The sequence below is a fragment of the Oncorhynchus mykiss genome, chromosome 30, assembly GCF_013265735.2.
Source record: "Oncorhynchus mykiss isolate Arlee chromosome 30, USDA_OmykA_1.1, whole genome shotgun sequence".
NCBI classification, from domain to species: Eukaryota; Metazoa; Chordata; class Actinopteri; order Salmoniformes; family Salmonidae; genus Oncorhynchus; species Oncorhynchus mykiss.
In genome coordinates this window covers 43,401,085-43,414,524 of record NC_050570.1, presented here as the reverse complement: position 1 = coordinate 43,414,524, position 13,440 = coordinate 43,401,085, and the positions used below count along the sequence as shown (strand labels likewise).

General features: G+C 40.2%; 1 protein-coding gene across 2 annotated transcripts; it reads right to left on the bottom strand.

The window, feature by feature from the left end:
* Positions 1–411: 411 nt before the first annotated feature.
* On the bottom strand, positions 412–13,341 carry zranb2 (zinc finger, RAN-binding domain containing 2). 2 transcript variants are annotated; one of them, XM_021599791.2, is made up of 10 exons: positions 13,186–13,341; positions 7,465–7,517; positions 7,037–7,145; positions 6,838–6,920; positions 6,652–6,728; positions 6,362–6,514; positions 5,836–5,996; positions 3,668–3,748; positions 1,775–1,918; positions 412–1,559 (listed from the first exon to the last, which is right to left on the bottom strand). In XM_021599791.2, exons 1-10 carry the CDS (start codon positions 13,251–13,253, stop codon positions 1,502–1,504), a joined length of 987 nt encoding a protein of 328 aa, XP_021455466.1. In that variant the 5' UTR covers positions 13,254–13,341; the 3' UTR covers positions 412–1,501. The 2 variants fall into 2 exon arrangements, with proteins under 2 accessions (XP_021455466.1, XP_021455465.1); XM_021599790.2 differs by having other exon boundaries at positions 412–1,918.
* Positions 13,342–13,440: the final 99 nt, after the last annotated feature.

Below are 13,440 nucleotides of genomic sequence, written 5' to 3'. Positions count from 1 at the left end.
TCAGTAGAGGGTGGCATTTGAAATTCCTGGACAGTGGGGTTCAAAACTGGGAAATCTGACTTTTGAAGTCATCCAACTCGGATTCTCAAATCGGAAACTCGGGCATCTTTCCAGAGCGCTGACTTTCCGACTTGAAGATCACTGATCGTGATTTGAACTCTTTTTTTTCCGAGTTCCCGGTTGTCTTGAAAGCGCCAATAATTTGCATACTTTCCCCACGAGGATGCATCCGCGTGCATCATGGATCACATATAACGCTCAGTCACCTGTGGTAGGTGATTATTGCGACAACCAGAGATACATTTCCCACCGTATTACGTTTACACAGGCCTAGATCGGGCACACTACTGTCATTTAAAAATAGTCTCCTGACATTCACACCGTGAGTTTTGCATTTAAAAATAGCACGGCAATGATTGACGGGATTTTATTCATGCTGCTTACATTTGTTTATTTTTAGAGATCGAGATCTTAACACATTCTATTGATACTGTCATTTTGAAGAGAAAAAAATATGTTTTTAAATTAATCCTTACTGCACAGTAATCATGAACTGTTTGAGTATACAACAGAGCAGAGAAACAAAGCAAAAAGATTTTAGCTTTCACAATAGAAAAAGTAATTTCATGAAATCCTGTTGAGTTTCACATACACACTTACCAAAGTTGAGTAGTGATTTTATAGGCTCTAAACATGAATTACTGTAAGACATATACTTAGTTTTACCTCAACTGTCATTGGTGTCCTAACAACTGTCAGTACCACATCATTTAGGGTTATTTCTTAAGCCTAAAACACCATTGGAATACCTTGCACTTATTTAAAACAAGAAATATCAGAAAGTAAAGAAAAATACTTACCTTCACTTTACCTCAAAACATAGAAAAGACTTAACAGGACATCAAATTAGTTTAGCAAGCTTATTGGTGAACACAATAGATATTTCAAGATGGTTTTACAGACCCGAGTTGGTCATTTTTGCCTCACTTATACAATTTCACACACACACACACAAGAATGTTCCCGAATCACTGAAAATCAGGGGTTAAGACCAACATCTGTAAAACATCCTTGGTAAAAAATGAAAGTTCATTCTATGCTATTTTCATTTCTCAAAACCTAACAATGACTGGATTAAAATGTTTCCTGCCATGATATTGTGCAGTTTGGATTAAAATTGGATGTTGCCTCTTCACAATATTATTCTGTTTCGACAACAACAACAAAAAGGACCAGACACCATAAGCCTATTGAACACCTAAAGTTACACACGTTGATACAGACAGGGAGCTTAGTGAGCTCTAAAAAGGCAGCATGTAATGAATGGTAAAAAGAGACATGTCACTATTTTCTTTTTTTAAGGAAAATATTTGTTGTGTACTGCAAAGCTCTGGTAAAATGAACAGCATAATGAACGGATCTGTCCTGTTTCTTTCTTTTTTTTAAACATCATTCACTGGCATTAAGATTCCTTTTTCCCGTTTTACGGGTTGCTTTAAACTTATTTCTGTTTTGAACTTGAGCCAGAATGGGAAGATCCAGAGGACTGGCCACGGCGCCTGAAACGAAACAAAATACCAGAGAGGTGAGTAGGGTGGACAGGCACGACCCTCTAACTAAGGCTTAAATTCAACACATGCACCTGATATTACAGCATTAAGATAAGGTACTGTAGTAAGTCACATCAAAATCTTGACTCTCGTAGTGAAAAGGGTAGTAGATGGCAAGGCTAATATTCAGTACACCATTTGCGGTATTCCACAGAAACCCAAACCTTTCGGACGATCGTGATCTAGAGCGCCTTTTTTTCCTCTCTCCAGATGAGGACCTGGAGCGACTACGCTTCTTTTCTCTCTCTGGTGAGGAGGAGGGCGAGCGAGTCCTCTTCCTGGGAGAAGAGGCCTTTCCAGACCTGGAGCTTTTGTAGAGATAAATCAAGTAATCAGTGAGGCAAAAACAATAACAAACCAGGTACAGTGCATACGGAAACTATTCAGACCCCTTAACTTTATCCACATTTTGTTACATTACAGCCTTAATCTAAAATTGAATAAACACATTTCCATCAATCTATACACAATAACCAACAACGACAAAGCGAACGTTTAAAAAAATAAATAATGTTTGCAAATTTATAAAAACAGAAATACCTTATTTACATAAGTATTCAGACTTTTTGCTATGAGACTCGAAATTGAGCTCAGGTGCATCCTGTTTCCATTGATCATCCTTGAGACTTTTCTACAACTTGACTGGAGTCCACCTGTGGTAAATTCAATTGGTTGGACATGATTTGGAAAGGCACACACCTGTCTATATAAGGTCCCAGAGTTGACAGGACATGTCAGAGCAAAAAGTAAACCATGATGTCCATAGAGTTCCGAGACAGGATTGTGTCGAGGCACAGATCTGGGGAAGGGTAGCAAAAAAAAATTCTGCAGCATTGAAGGGCCCCAAGAACACAGTGGCCTCCATTCTTAAAACGGAAGAAGTTTTGAACCACCAAGACGGAGAAGCATGGTGGTGGCAACATCATGCTGTGGGGATGTTTTTCAGCAGCAGGGACTGGGAGACTAGTCAGGATTGAGGGAAATATGAACATAGCAAAGTACAGGGCTCCCAAGTGACGCAGCGGTCTAAGGCACTGCATCTCAGTGCTAGAGGCGTCACTACAGACACCCTGGGTTGAATCCAGGCTGTAACACAACCGGCCGTGATTTGGAGTCCCATAGGGCGGAGCACAATAGGCCGTCATTGTAAATAAGAATTTGTTCTTAACTGACTTGCCTAGTTAAAAGGTTAAATGTGTATATAAAAATGTAAATAAAAAAAAGAGATCCTTGATGAAAACCTGCACCAGAGCAATCAGGGCGTGTTGGAAGGCCTTCCAACAGGACAACAACCCTAAGCACACAGCCAAGACAACACAGAAATGGTTTTGGGACAAGTCTCAATGTCCTTGAGTGGTCCAGCCAGAGCCCGGACTTGAAGCTGATTGAACATCTCTGGAGAAACCTGAAAATAGCTGTGCATCGACGCTCCCCATCCACCCCGACAGAGCTTGAGAGGATCTGCAGAGAAGGGAGAACCTCCCCAAATACAGGTGTGCCAAACTTGTAGCGTCATACCCAAGAAGACTCTAGGCTGTAATCGCTGCCAAAGGTGCTTCAACAAAGTACTTGGTAAAGGGTCTGAATACTTATGTAAATGTGATATCAGTTTATTTTTAGTGCATTTAATAACAACCTATTTTTGCTCTGTCATTATGGGGTATTGAGTGTAGACTGATGAGGAAAAAAACTATTTAATCCTTTTTAGAATAAGGCTATTACGTAACAAAATGTGGAAAAGGTCAAGGGGTCTGAATACTTTCCGAATGCACAGGAAGTGAAACACTGGGGACGCAGCCTTAAATGGATATGAAAAAGACCAACGGACATAGAAATAGTTGTTCAGAAACAGGGACAAACTTGTCATTATGTTGTGACACTTTCCATAATTAAATTGGGGACATCCAAGGAAGGAACCGTATATGGAGAAACTGTAGGATTTGAGGTCATCAATGCACAGCCCCTTCTACACTTTAAATAGGGCAACATGGTTTCTGGAACATTCTGCCCAGTCACATACACTCTCTCCTAAGGGGAGTGCATGTCACCTCATTCACCTGGAGTTGGACCTGCGAGACCGGCCTCGCTCTTGGGAACTGGAGCGAGATCTGGAACTGGATGAGCTTCTAGATTGGGATCTGAAAAATAGAAACAAGAAATGTAACAATATCTAAAGAGTGAAAAACAAGGGGCATGCACATAGATGATAAGAAACAAGTTACACTAACAGTCAGTCAATGGCAAAAGAGATCAATGTTGCACATAAACCAATGATCACTGGCTACTTTGGACCATTTGTGACAAATCAACTTATCTAAAACTGGACTATACAAGGGATTCATTTTTTTAAAGTATCTAATTCAAGGTAAAATAAAAAAGGTCAATCAACAATAAACCAAGTATTAAACTGGCAAGCATTAACCAACCATTCTAAAGCATGAAAAGATGCACACTAGTGAATATGCCCAGTCCCCCCCCCCCCCCCCCCCTTGCCTTTTGATGTCATATGCCATCTTACATTGTTGTATCAACTTTTAAGTCATGGCAGTAACCTTCACTTTGTAACCAATTAACCGCAATACAGAAATCAATAACATATCTGAAACCATTATTTGAAACAAATTACAAAAAACAGATTATACTTAATAAAAATATAAACGCAACATGTAGTGTTGGTCCCATGTTTCATGAGCTGAAAAATATTCCAGAAATGTTCCATATACAAAGTTTCAAATTTTGCTTACACATTTTTTAATTTTTTTTAACATCCCTGTTAGTGACCATTTCTCCTTTGTCAAGACATGCCACACTTGTCAGGTGGATGGGCTATCAAGACTGATTAAAACAGCATGATCATACACAGGTGCACCTTGTGCTGGGGACACTAAAAGGTCAAAAATGTGCAGTTGTGTCATGCCACAGAAGTTGAGGGAGCGTGCAATTGGCATGCTGACCGCAGGAATTTCCACCAGAGCTGTTGCCAAATAATTTGTTCATTTCTCTACCATTTTAGAGAATTTGGGAATACGTTCAACCGGCCTCAACCGCAGACCACGTATAACCAGGCCAGCCCAGGACCTCCACTTCCGGCTTCACCTGCGGGATTGTCTGAGACGAGTCAGCCAACAGCTGAAGAAAGAGTTTGCACAACGAAGAATTTCTGCACAAACTGTCAGAAACGAACTCCGAATTACATCTTGTCGTCCTCACCAGGGTCTTGACCCGACTGCAGTTCTGCGTCATAACCAACTTCAGTGGGCAAATGCTCATTCGATGGCTATGCATTTGAGAAGTGTGTTCTTCTCGGATTAATCCCAGTTTCAACTGTACCGGGCAAATAAATGGCAAACAGTGTGTATGGCGTGGTGTAGGTTGAGCAGTTTGCTGATTTCAACGTCGTTAACAGAATGCCCCATGGTGGCGGTGGGGTCATGTATGGGCAGACATAAGATATGGACAACAAACAGTTGCATTTTATCAATGGCAATTTGAATGCACAGAGATACCGTGACGAAATCATGAAGCCCATTGTCGTGCCATTCATCCTCCGCCATCAACTCATGTTTCAGCATGATAATGCACGGCCCCATGTCGCAAGGATCTGTATACAACTCCTGGAAACATCCCAGTTCTTCCATGGCCTGCATACTTACTAGACATGTGGCCCATTGAGCATGTTTGGCATGTTCTGGATCAACAGCGTGTCCCAGTTCCCGCCAATATCCAGCAACTTGGCACAGCCATTGAAGAGAAGTGAGACAACATTCCACAATCAACAACCTGATCAACTCTATGCGAAGGAGATGTATCGCACTGCATGAGGCAAATGGTGGTCACACTAGATGCGGACTGGTTTTCTGATCAACGCCCAATCTATTTTTTTTATTTTATTAAAGGTATCTGTATTCCCAGTCATGTGAAATCCATAGATTTGGAACTAATGAAATTATTTAAATGGACATGTCCTTATATGAACTGTAACTCAATAAAATCTTAGAAATTGTTGCGTTTAGATTTTTGTTCAGTGTACAAATAAGCACAAGTACCCTTTTTCACATTACGATTAGGGGATAAACCCACACACATACTGAATCACTTAAAAGACAAAACAGGAGAAAAAAAGTAGCACAAAAGTACATCATTCATGAGGATCAATAGGTTATAAGGAATATTGAGCTGATACTGACATTTTGCCTGGAGTTACCCTTGACCTGTACCCTTTTACCTGGACCTGGACCGAGAGCTGGAGGAGCCCGAGGAGGATTGGGAAGACCCTGGGGTGCTATCCTTTATTGCGACTGGCTTGTCCTTCTCCCCCTCATCACCACTGGCATCCAGATCGTACTTTGACAAGTCCGCATCATCATCGTCGTCGTCATCCTCATCCTGGGGAACCAGAGATCACGGTTTCAAAATATAGCGGTGTGGTGCTAACTAGGTACAAATTATATTTTTAACTTTAAGGTTATGGACACTTCCATCCCTGTTTGTAACTGAGGTCCTCTCTGAAAGTGACCAATAAGAAGCAAATTTTCCTTTAACGTTGCACAATATTTTACTGCAATATGGCCTATTAACAACTCGTGTGGCGAGCTTTCTGATGCAATGTGGGTTCTCCACATTGTGCTGCATACTGATATTGGACAAGAATGTTAAGCTATGGAAAAGAGCCATATTGCCCCCAAACTTGTTCAGTTAATGCGGAGCACAGGTTGCATTTTATTTCCCCATCTCAGGGACCATGTCCTCACATCTAGTTTGTATTTTGAAAGGTCTCCTTCCTCTTCGTCGTCATCCTCCTCCTCCTCCTCTTCTGGTTTCACTGGTTCCGCCTTCTTTTCACTCTCCTTCGAGGAAGACCTGCTACCAGGTTTCCCACGGTACTTTTTTTTTTTCCTCCCAAACTGACAGATATTGAAATCAAAAAGTATTAGTGTAAACGGAATGGCAACATACATTGTTGTCTGAAGTATACCAAATCATAAACCAGTATTACTTGACAGTTATAAGCCCATAGTGTGGCTTCTTAAAAGAGATTCACCTCGTCGTATTCTCCATCAGATTCCTCTCGGTCAATGTACTCCACATTCTCCCTCTCATTGAATCCTCCACCATATCCTGATAACAGGAAAGGGCAATGGAATTAAGAATTAACTAGGAATATCCAAGGAGGCAATGTATTTCAAAACATGGCAGAAAACTTCTAGGGCAGTGTTGTGTAATGTACCTGTTCTCTCCTCGAGCTTGGCATATTTAGGTGTGTTACACATGTTGCACTCAGACCTCCTGGCCCAGTTCACATTGCCGCAGCTATATATTAAAAAGGAATACAATCATGTGCTTATCAGACACAGTCAAAGCATAACCCGTGTCAAGATCCACCATGCACGTGTCAAAGTTTAATGAAGAGTTAGCTAATCACTTACGTTTTACACTGCCAATCGTTTGCACTAAAGAGGCCCCGACTCTTCTCAGCCAGGGTCTTGCCAATCTCTGTCCCTCCTGCTTTCATCATCTTTGCCTCCGTTGTCTTTTCTGTTTTGGATAGATAGGGATTCACATTGGTGTGACAATCCTTTGACTCCGAAGTCAGTGAAACAAATCCTGGTCATGTTATTCCTTGAAACCGCCTAACATGAATTGTCAGTGGTTACTTTTCTGATGGACTCACAGATTTCTTTATAGGCTGACTGACATCAAGAGAACCAGCATTTACAACTGTAAGACTCATCACAATGAATCTCTATTCCTCCAACCAAACGATTGTACATTTGTGGAGCGATTCATCTTGACAAGTGTAAAGAGTCATGACAGGGTAGTAAGTGTAGTACTGGGTCATAGAGACATAACTTACCACTGCCACATCTATTACAGCTCGTTCTTCTTGCAAAGTTCACATTTCCACACCTAGAGGAAAATAATGTGTCAAAATGAGCACATGTCCAATCAAAAACAACTCTTTTGAACAATGGGTAAAATGTTCCTGCGTTTTTGGACACTCTACATAAAGCACAATACAACATTTATTTTACTGTACAGAGACAGGACAGTGAAGCCATTTATTTTATAATTTGGATCGATACTTCTGCATTTTGAAACACAGAATGTCAATCAACACTCCTTGAGGCCATGGCCATATAATGCAGGGGTTTACTGGGTCTGAAGCCAGTGAGGAGGAAGAAGAGGAATCACTTAAAAATGTCCTTGTTTTTGAAAGAAGCACAATTTTGTCCATTAAAATACCATCAAATTGATTAGAAAGTGTAGATATTGTTAATAACTATTGTAGCTGGAAACAGCAGACTTTTAATGGAACATCTACAAAGGCGTACAGAGGCCCATTATCAGCAACAATGGCACGTTGTGTTAGCTAATCTAAAGCTTTCATTTTAAAAAGGCTATTTGATCATAACAAACCCCTGCCTAGAAGCCAGCATCCCAGAGTCGCCTCTTCAGTGTTGACGTTCAGACTGGTGTTTTGCGGGTACTATTTAATGAAGCTACCAGTTGAGGACTTGTGAGGCATCCGTTTCTCAAACTAGACACCAATGTACTTGTCCTCCCATTCTATTCTGGTTAGAGCCAGTTTACGCTGTTCTGTGAAGGGATTAGTACAGTGTTTAAATTTGTTTTTATTTTTTAAATTACCTTTATTTAACCAGGCAAGTCAGTTAAGAACAAATTCTTATTTTCAATGACGGCCTGGGAACAGTGGGTTAACTGCCTGTTCAGGGGCAGAACGACAGATTTGTAGCTAGTCAACTCGGGGGTTTGAACTCGCAACCTTCCGGTTACTAGTCCAACGCTCTAACCACTAGGCTGCCCTGTGTTGTACGAGATCTTCAGTTTCTTGGCAATTTCTCGCATGGAATAGCCTATAATTCTCAGAACAAGAATAGACTGACGAGTTTCAGAAGAAAGGTCTTCGTTTCTGGCCATTTTGAGCCTGTAATCAAACCCACAAATGCTGATGATCCAGATACTCAACTAGTCTAAAGGCGGCCAGTTTTATTGCTTCTTTAATTAGCTTAAGTTCAGCTGTGCTAACATAATTGCAAAATAATTTTCTAATGATCAATTAGCCTTTTAAAAGGATAAATTTGGATTAGCTAACAACGTGCCATTGGAACACAGGAGTGATGGTTGCTGATAATGGGCCTCTGTACGCCTACGTAGATATTTAAAAAAAAATGTAATCAGTCGTTTCCAGCTACAATAGTCATTTACAACATGAATAACATCTACACTGTATTTCTGATCAATTTGATGGTATTTTAATGGACCAAAAACAATTGCTTTTCTTTCAAAAACAAGGACATTTCTAAGTGACCCCAAACTTTTGAACACGCCCCACAGTACCAGTCAAATTTGGACACCTCATTCAAGGGTTTTTATCTTTACTACTAGACATCAAAACTGAAATAACACATATGGAATCATGTAGTAAAACCTAACATCAACAAAAAAGGTTTCAACAAATCTAGATAGTTGTTAAATTTGAGAATCTTCAAAGTAGCCAACTGTTGCCTTGATAAAAGCAATGCACACTCTTGGAATTATCTCAACCAGCTTCATGAGGTTGTCACCTGTAAGGTGCATCAAAGCTGGGACCGAGAAACTGAAAACAGCTTCAAGCTCAAGGCCATCAGAATTAAATAGACATCACTATCACATTACAGGCTGATGCCCTATATACAGTTGAAGTCGGAAGTTAACATGCACTGAGGTTGTGGTCATTAAAACTCGTTTTTCATCCACTCCACAAATTTCTTGTTAACAAACTATAGTTTTGGCAAGTCGGTTAGGACATCTACTTTGTGCATGACACGTCATTTTTCCAACAATTGTTTACAGACAGATTTCACTTATAATTCACTGCATCACAATTCTAGTGGGTCAGAAGTTTACTTACACTAAGTTGACTGTGCCTTTAAACCTCTTAAAGCTAGGGGGCAGAATTTTCACTTTTGGATAAATAGCGTGCCCAATTTCAACTTCCTGCTACTCATGCCAAGAATATAAGACATGCATATTATTCATATATTTGGATAGAAAACACTCTGAAGTTTCTAAAACTGTTTGACTCATGTCTGTGAGTATAACAGAACTTATGTAGCAGGCAAAACCCAGAGGACTAACTGTAAAGATGTTTATTTATTTTCTCTCTGTTCCCTATATTGTCTTTGCCATTGGATATTTAATAGGAACCTATTTTCAGTTCCTACCGCTTCCACTAGATGTCGCCAGTCTTTGGAATATGGTTGATGTTATTCTTTTGTGCTATGAAGAAGTAGGTCAACTCGAAACTGGGGACACTTTTGTGAGTTGCGCAAGACGTGAAAAGCAGTGCTGGTTTCTTTCCTTTCCTGTATTGAATACAGATTGCCCCGTCTACAATTTGATCGATTATTAACGTTTATAAATACCTAACGTTGTATTACAAAAGTAGTTTGAAATATTTTGGCAAAGTTTATAGGCACCTTTTAAAATATTTTCTAGTGACGTTGCGTTTTTGTAAGCTGTTTTTATCTGGATCAAACGCGCTTTATAAATGGACAATTCCGATATATATGGATGGAATAAATCGAGCAAAAGAACCAATTGTGATGTTTATGGGACATATTGGAGTGCCAACAAAAGAAGCTTGTCAAAGGTAATGCATGTTTTATATTTTATTTCAGCGTTTTGTGTAGCGCCTGCTATGCTAGCTCCTTTGTTTACTGCTAGTGCAGATGGTGCAGGGTCAGATTTCAGATGATAGCTTCTTATGCTTTCGCCGAAAAGCATTTTTAAAATCTGACATGTTGGCTGGATTCACAACGAGTGTAGCTTTAATTGAGTATCTTACATGTGTGATTTAATGAAAGTTTTAATTTTATAGCATTTTATTTGAATCTGGCGCTCTGCATTTCCCCCAGCTATTGGCCAGTTGAGACGCTAGCGTCTCCCCTATCCATTAGAGGTTTTAAGGCACATGAAAGTTCACATGTTCAAGAAAGCATTTCTGCAAAAAATAATAATAATACATTTTGGGTTCAAACTGCTCTCCTGTGAAGTAGTGACCCTCGACATAATCCTAGTTTCCTGAAATGAGTCACAAATGAAGGGGTCTGAATACTTTTCCGAATGCACTGTGTGTGATATATACACACACGTATGCATGTATATCTATATACACACACACACACACACACATATATAGCAACCGCCAACCACAGGAGGATTCAGGAGCCTGTCTCAAAAAGTGTAGACAGCTGCTGCCGCTCTGCTAATTGTCAGATGGGGAGATGAGGTAGGGGGCCCACACGTGGGTAAGTGGGGGGGCCCTGCCTTGATTAGATAACTGATTAATAAAAATAATCCATTGCATAATAAATAAATGTGACTGGTTATGTGGGAGTTGAGCCCAAGCCCTATGCCCAAAAAACAAAAACACGTATTTTTTACGCAGGAACGTAAAATGATCAAACATTTAAAAAATTGGCAGAAATGCCTTCTCAAACATGTGAAATTTCATGTGCCTTAATAACAAACTTGTATGCCATCTGTAAATGGCAAATTACAAGCCTAGTTGGTTTAGCCACAGAAAAAGGCAGCAAAGTTCCCACTAGCCATGATTGGCTGAGATAATGAGTGGGCTGGACATGCCTAGATGAGTTTGGATTGCTCTGCATTATAGCACGCCTCTATTTGAGCTGGTCAGTATGTCAAGGTAATCCTGTCTAGTGCGGCATTTAAAAAAAAAAAAAAACGTAGTAAAACTGCATAAGTGTTGCTCTCCACTTTCTGGAGGACCAAGTTTTGAAAACAGTGGAATTCGAGTATGATAGGTGTTTTCTCCATCTCCGGATTACATCTTGAAACTAAGGGCAACCACGGAATCCGACAGGAGATGAGTCCACCCATGATGTATACGGGTAAGAGTCTACATTCAGATATTACACATTTCTAACAGACAAAGTGAAAGTTAATTTCAAATGTACCGTTAGCTAGTTAACATTAGCTGGCTGTCTCACTAACATTACGTCTATGATCTTATTATTCGTATCTCAGAGCCATTTGCTTGGCTAGTTATAGCCTAATGTTAGCTAGCTAACATTGAACCTGGTTGGTTAGCGACCTGCAAATTCATGCAGGGTAGTAACATGAGTTGGGATTATGGTTCATTGTTTAGCTAACTAACAAAAGATTCCACTATGCATGTAACCCTTTTGGGTGCGTTCATAAATTCAGTTTGGCCATCTACTCCTATTTAAGAGCACTCGCATCCAAGTGTGCTAGAACGCAGAATAACAAATTTACGTACACTCAACACCCATTGAATATGTCCAGTGTCAGTAAACGTCGGCTAAAAATCGTAATTAAATTGTTGCCAGCAGCAGTTAGTCACCAACACTCTGGATAACACAAAAACAGCCTAACCAGTTCTACTAGGGCGAGTAAAATGGTCCGTTTGGGTGAGGGCTAAAGCTTAGAGGGTGTGAACGATGCTGAATGGGTGTACACAATGAAGAGCGCTTCAGTAGGTACCCCAAAAAATCCAAAGGCCACTTTTTCAGAAGTGAGGTTAAAAGTTTATCATCTTTCAAAGCAGAATTTACTTTCCCATTGTTACTCTAATGAAGTATATGAAATACAATTGTGTAGCTCTGTGTCTCTGCTTTTATCCAATGTAAACACAGTTTCAAATTTTGCTACATAAGACCGAACCAAGGCGGTCGGACAAATGTTGGTACACGGATTTGTTAATAGAAAATTGTGTGCTGGGAAGAGGAAAGCCCCGGGGCCTAGGATTATTATTTTTTTTTTTTCAATACGAATTGGTTAGCTAGCTAGCCTGTATCACTTGAATTAGTGATAGAGAAAATGTTATCGTACAGTGTGGGCCACTTAGTAGAGAATGTCACTTGCAACGCCAGGGTTGTGGGTTCGATTCTCACGGGGAAAATGTATGCACTCGGTACTGTAAGTCACTCTGGATAAAAGCGTCTGCTAAATGACTAAAGTATAACTGTAAAATTGTGTCGAGTGGACAAATAATTGACCAACAATAGCGAGCCACCATCTAAAGTTAAACCCCCACTTATCATTGGCACACTGGCTAAAATTAAACCAGTGTTGACATAACTAACGTTAGTTAACTAACTAGCCAACACTAGGAAGTGTCGCTAGTGTGTGCTAGCAAGCCATCCTTCTTTCATTGAACATCGGGGTTAGTTGCCCAACAAGCTGCACCACACATCAAGGGGAGTTAGGCTCGCAAACGATTTTATATGCACTGGCTGCACACACGTAACGTTAGCTGGCTAGCTAGTGAGTTCTGGTTAACAATACAGCTAACGAGATACGTTAGCAACTATAATTGTTGCTAGCTATAACTACCGTTAGTCATTTTAGATTTTAGTATCAAAGTAGCTAAAATATCAAATAGTTTTGGGCCTTGTCCTTTGTAACGTTAGCTAGCTAATTCACGTTTCGCTAACATGTGGTGAAAGCTAGACACAGCAAGCCTAACATTTTATTTGAATGCTTCAACAACATGTCTGCTCAAAATGTAGCTTGTTCGTTAACTTACTTCTTATCAGGGCAAATCCAGTCTCCGTCGCTCACGCGAAAACTCTTCCCAGATATTTTTGTATCCATTGCTAATCGCTAGCTGGCCTCACGACGCCTGAAAGAAAGAACCTTATTCTTCTTCTATGCTATCATGGCGGTCCACAAACAAACGTTTAAAGTGCATGCCGCCACCTACTGTGCTGGAATGTACTACCAATCATGATCTGCCAAATTATGTAATACCATGAAAATAAAACGTTTTATTGCAGATGGC

What these genes read in the sequence shown, in the direction of transcription:
- zranb2 (XM_021599790.2), bottom strand. Translation starts at nt 13,253, where the DNA reads ATGGATACAAAAATATCTGGGAAGAGTTTTCGCGTGAGCGACGGAGAC. An exon ending in AACGATTGGCAGTGTAAAAC is followed by an intron (nt 6,921 to 7,036) that starts GTAAGTGATTAG and finishes TTTAATATATAG; the next exon opens with CTGCGGCAATGTGAACTGGG. An exon ending in AGCTCTCGGTCCAGGTCCAG is followed by an intron (nt 3,749 to 5,835) that starts GTAAAAGGGTAC and finishes TCTATTTTTCAG; the next exon opens with ATCCCAATCTAGAAGCTCAT.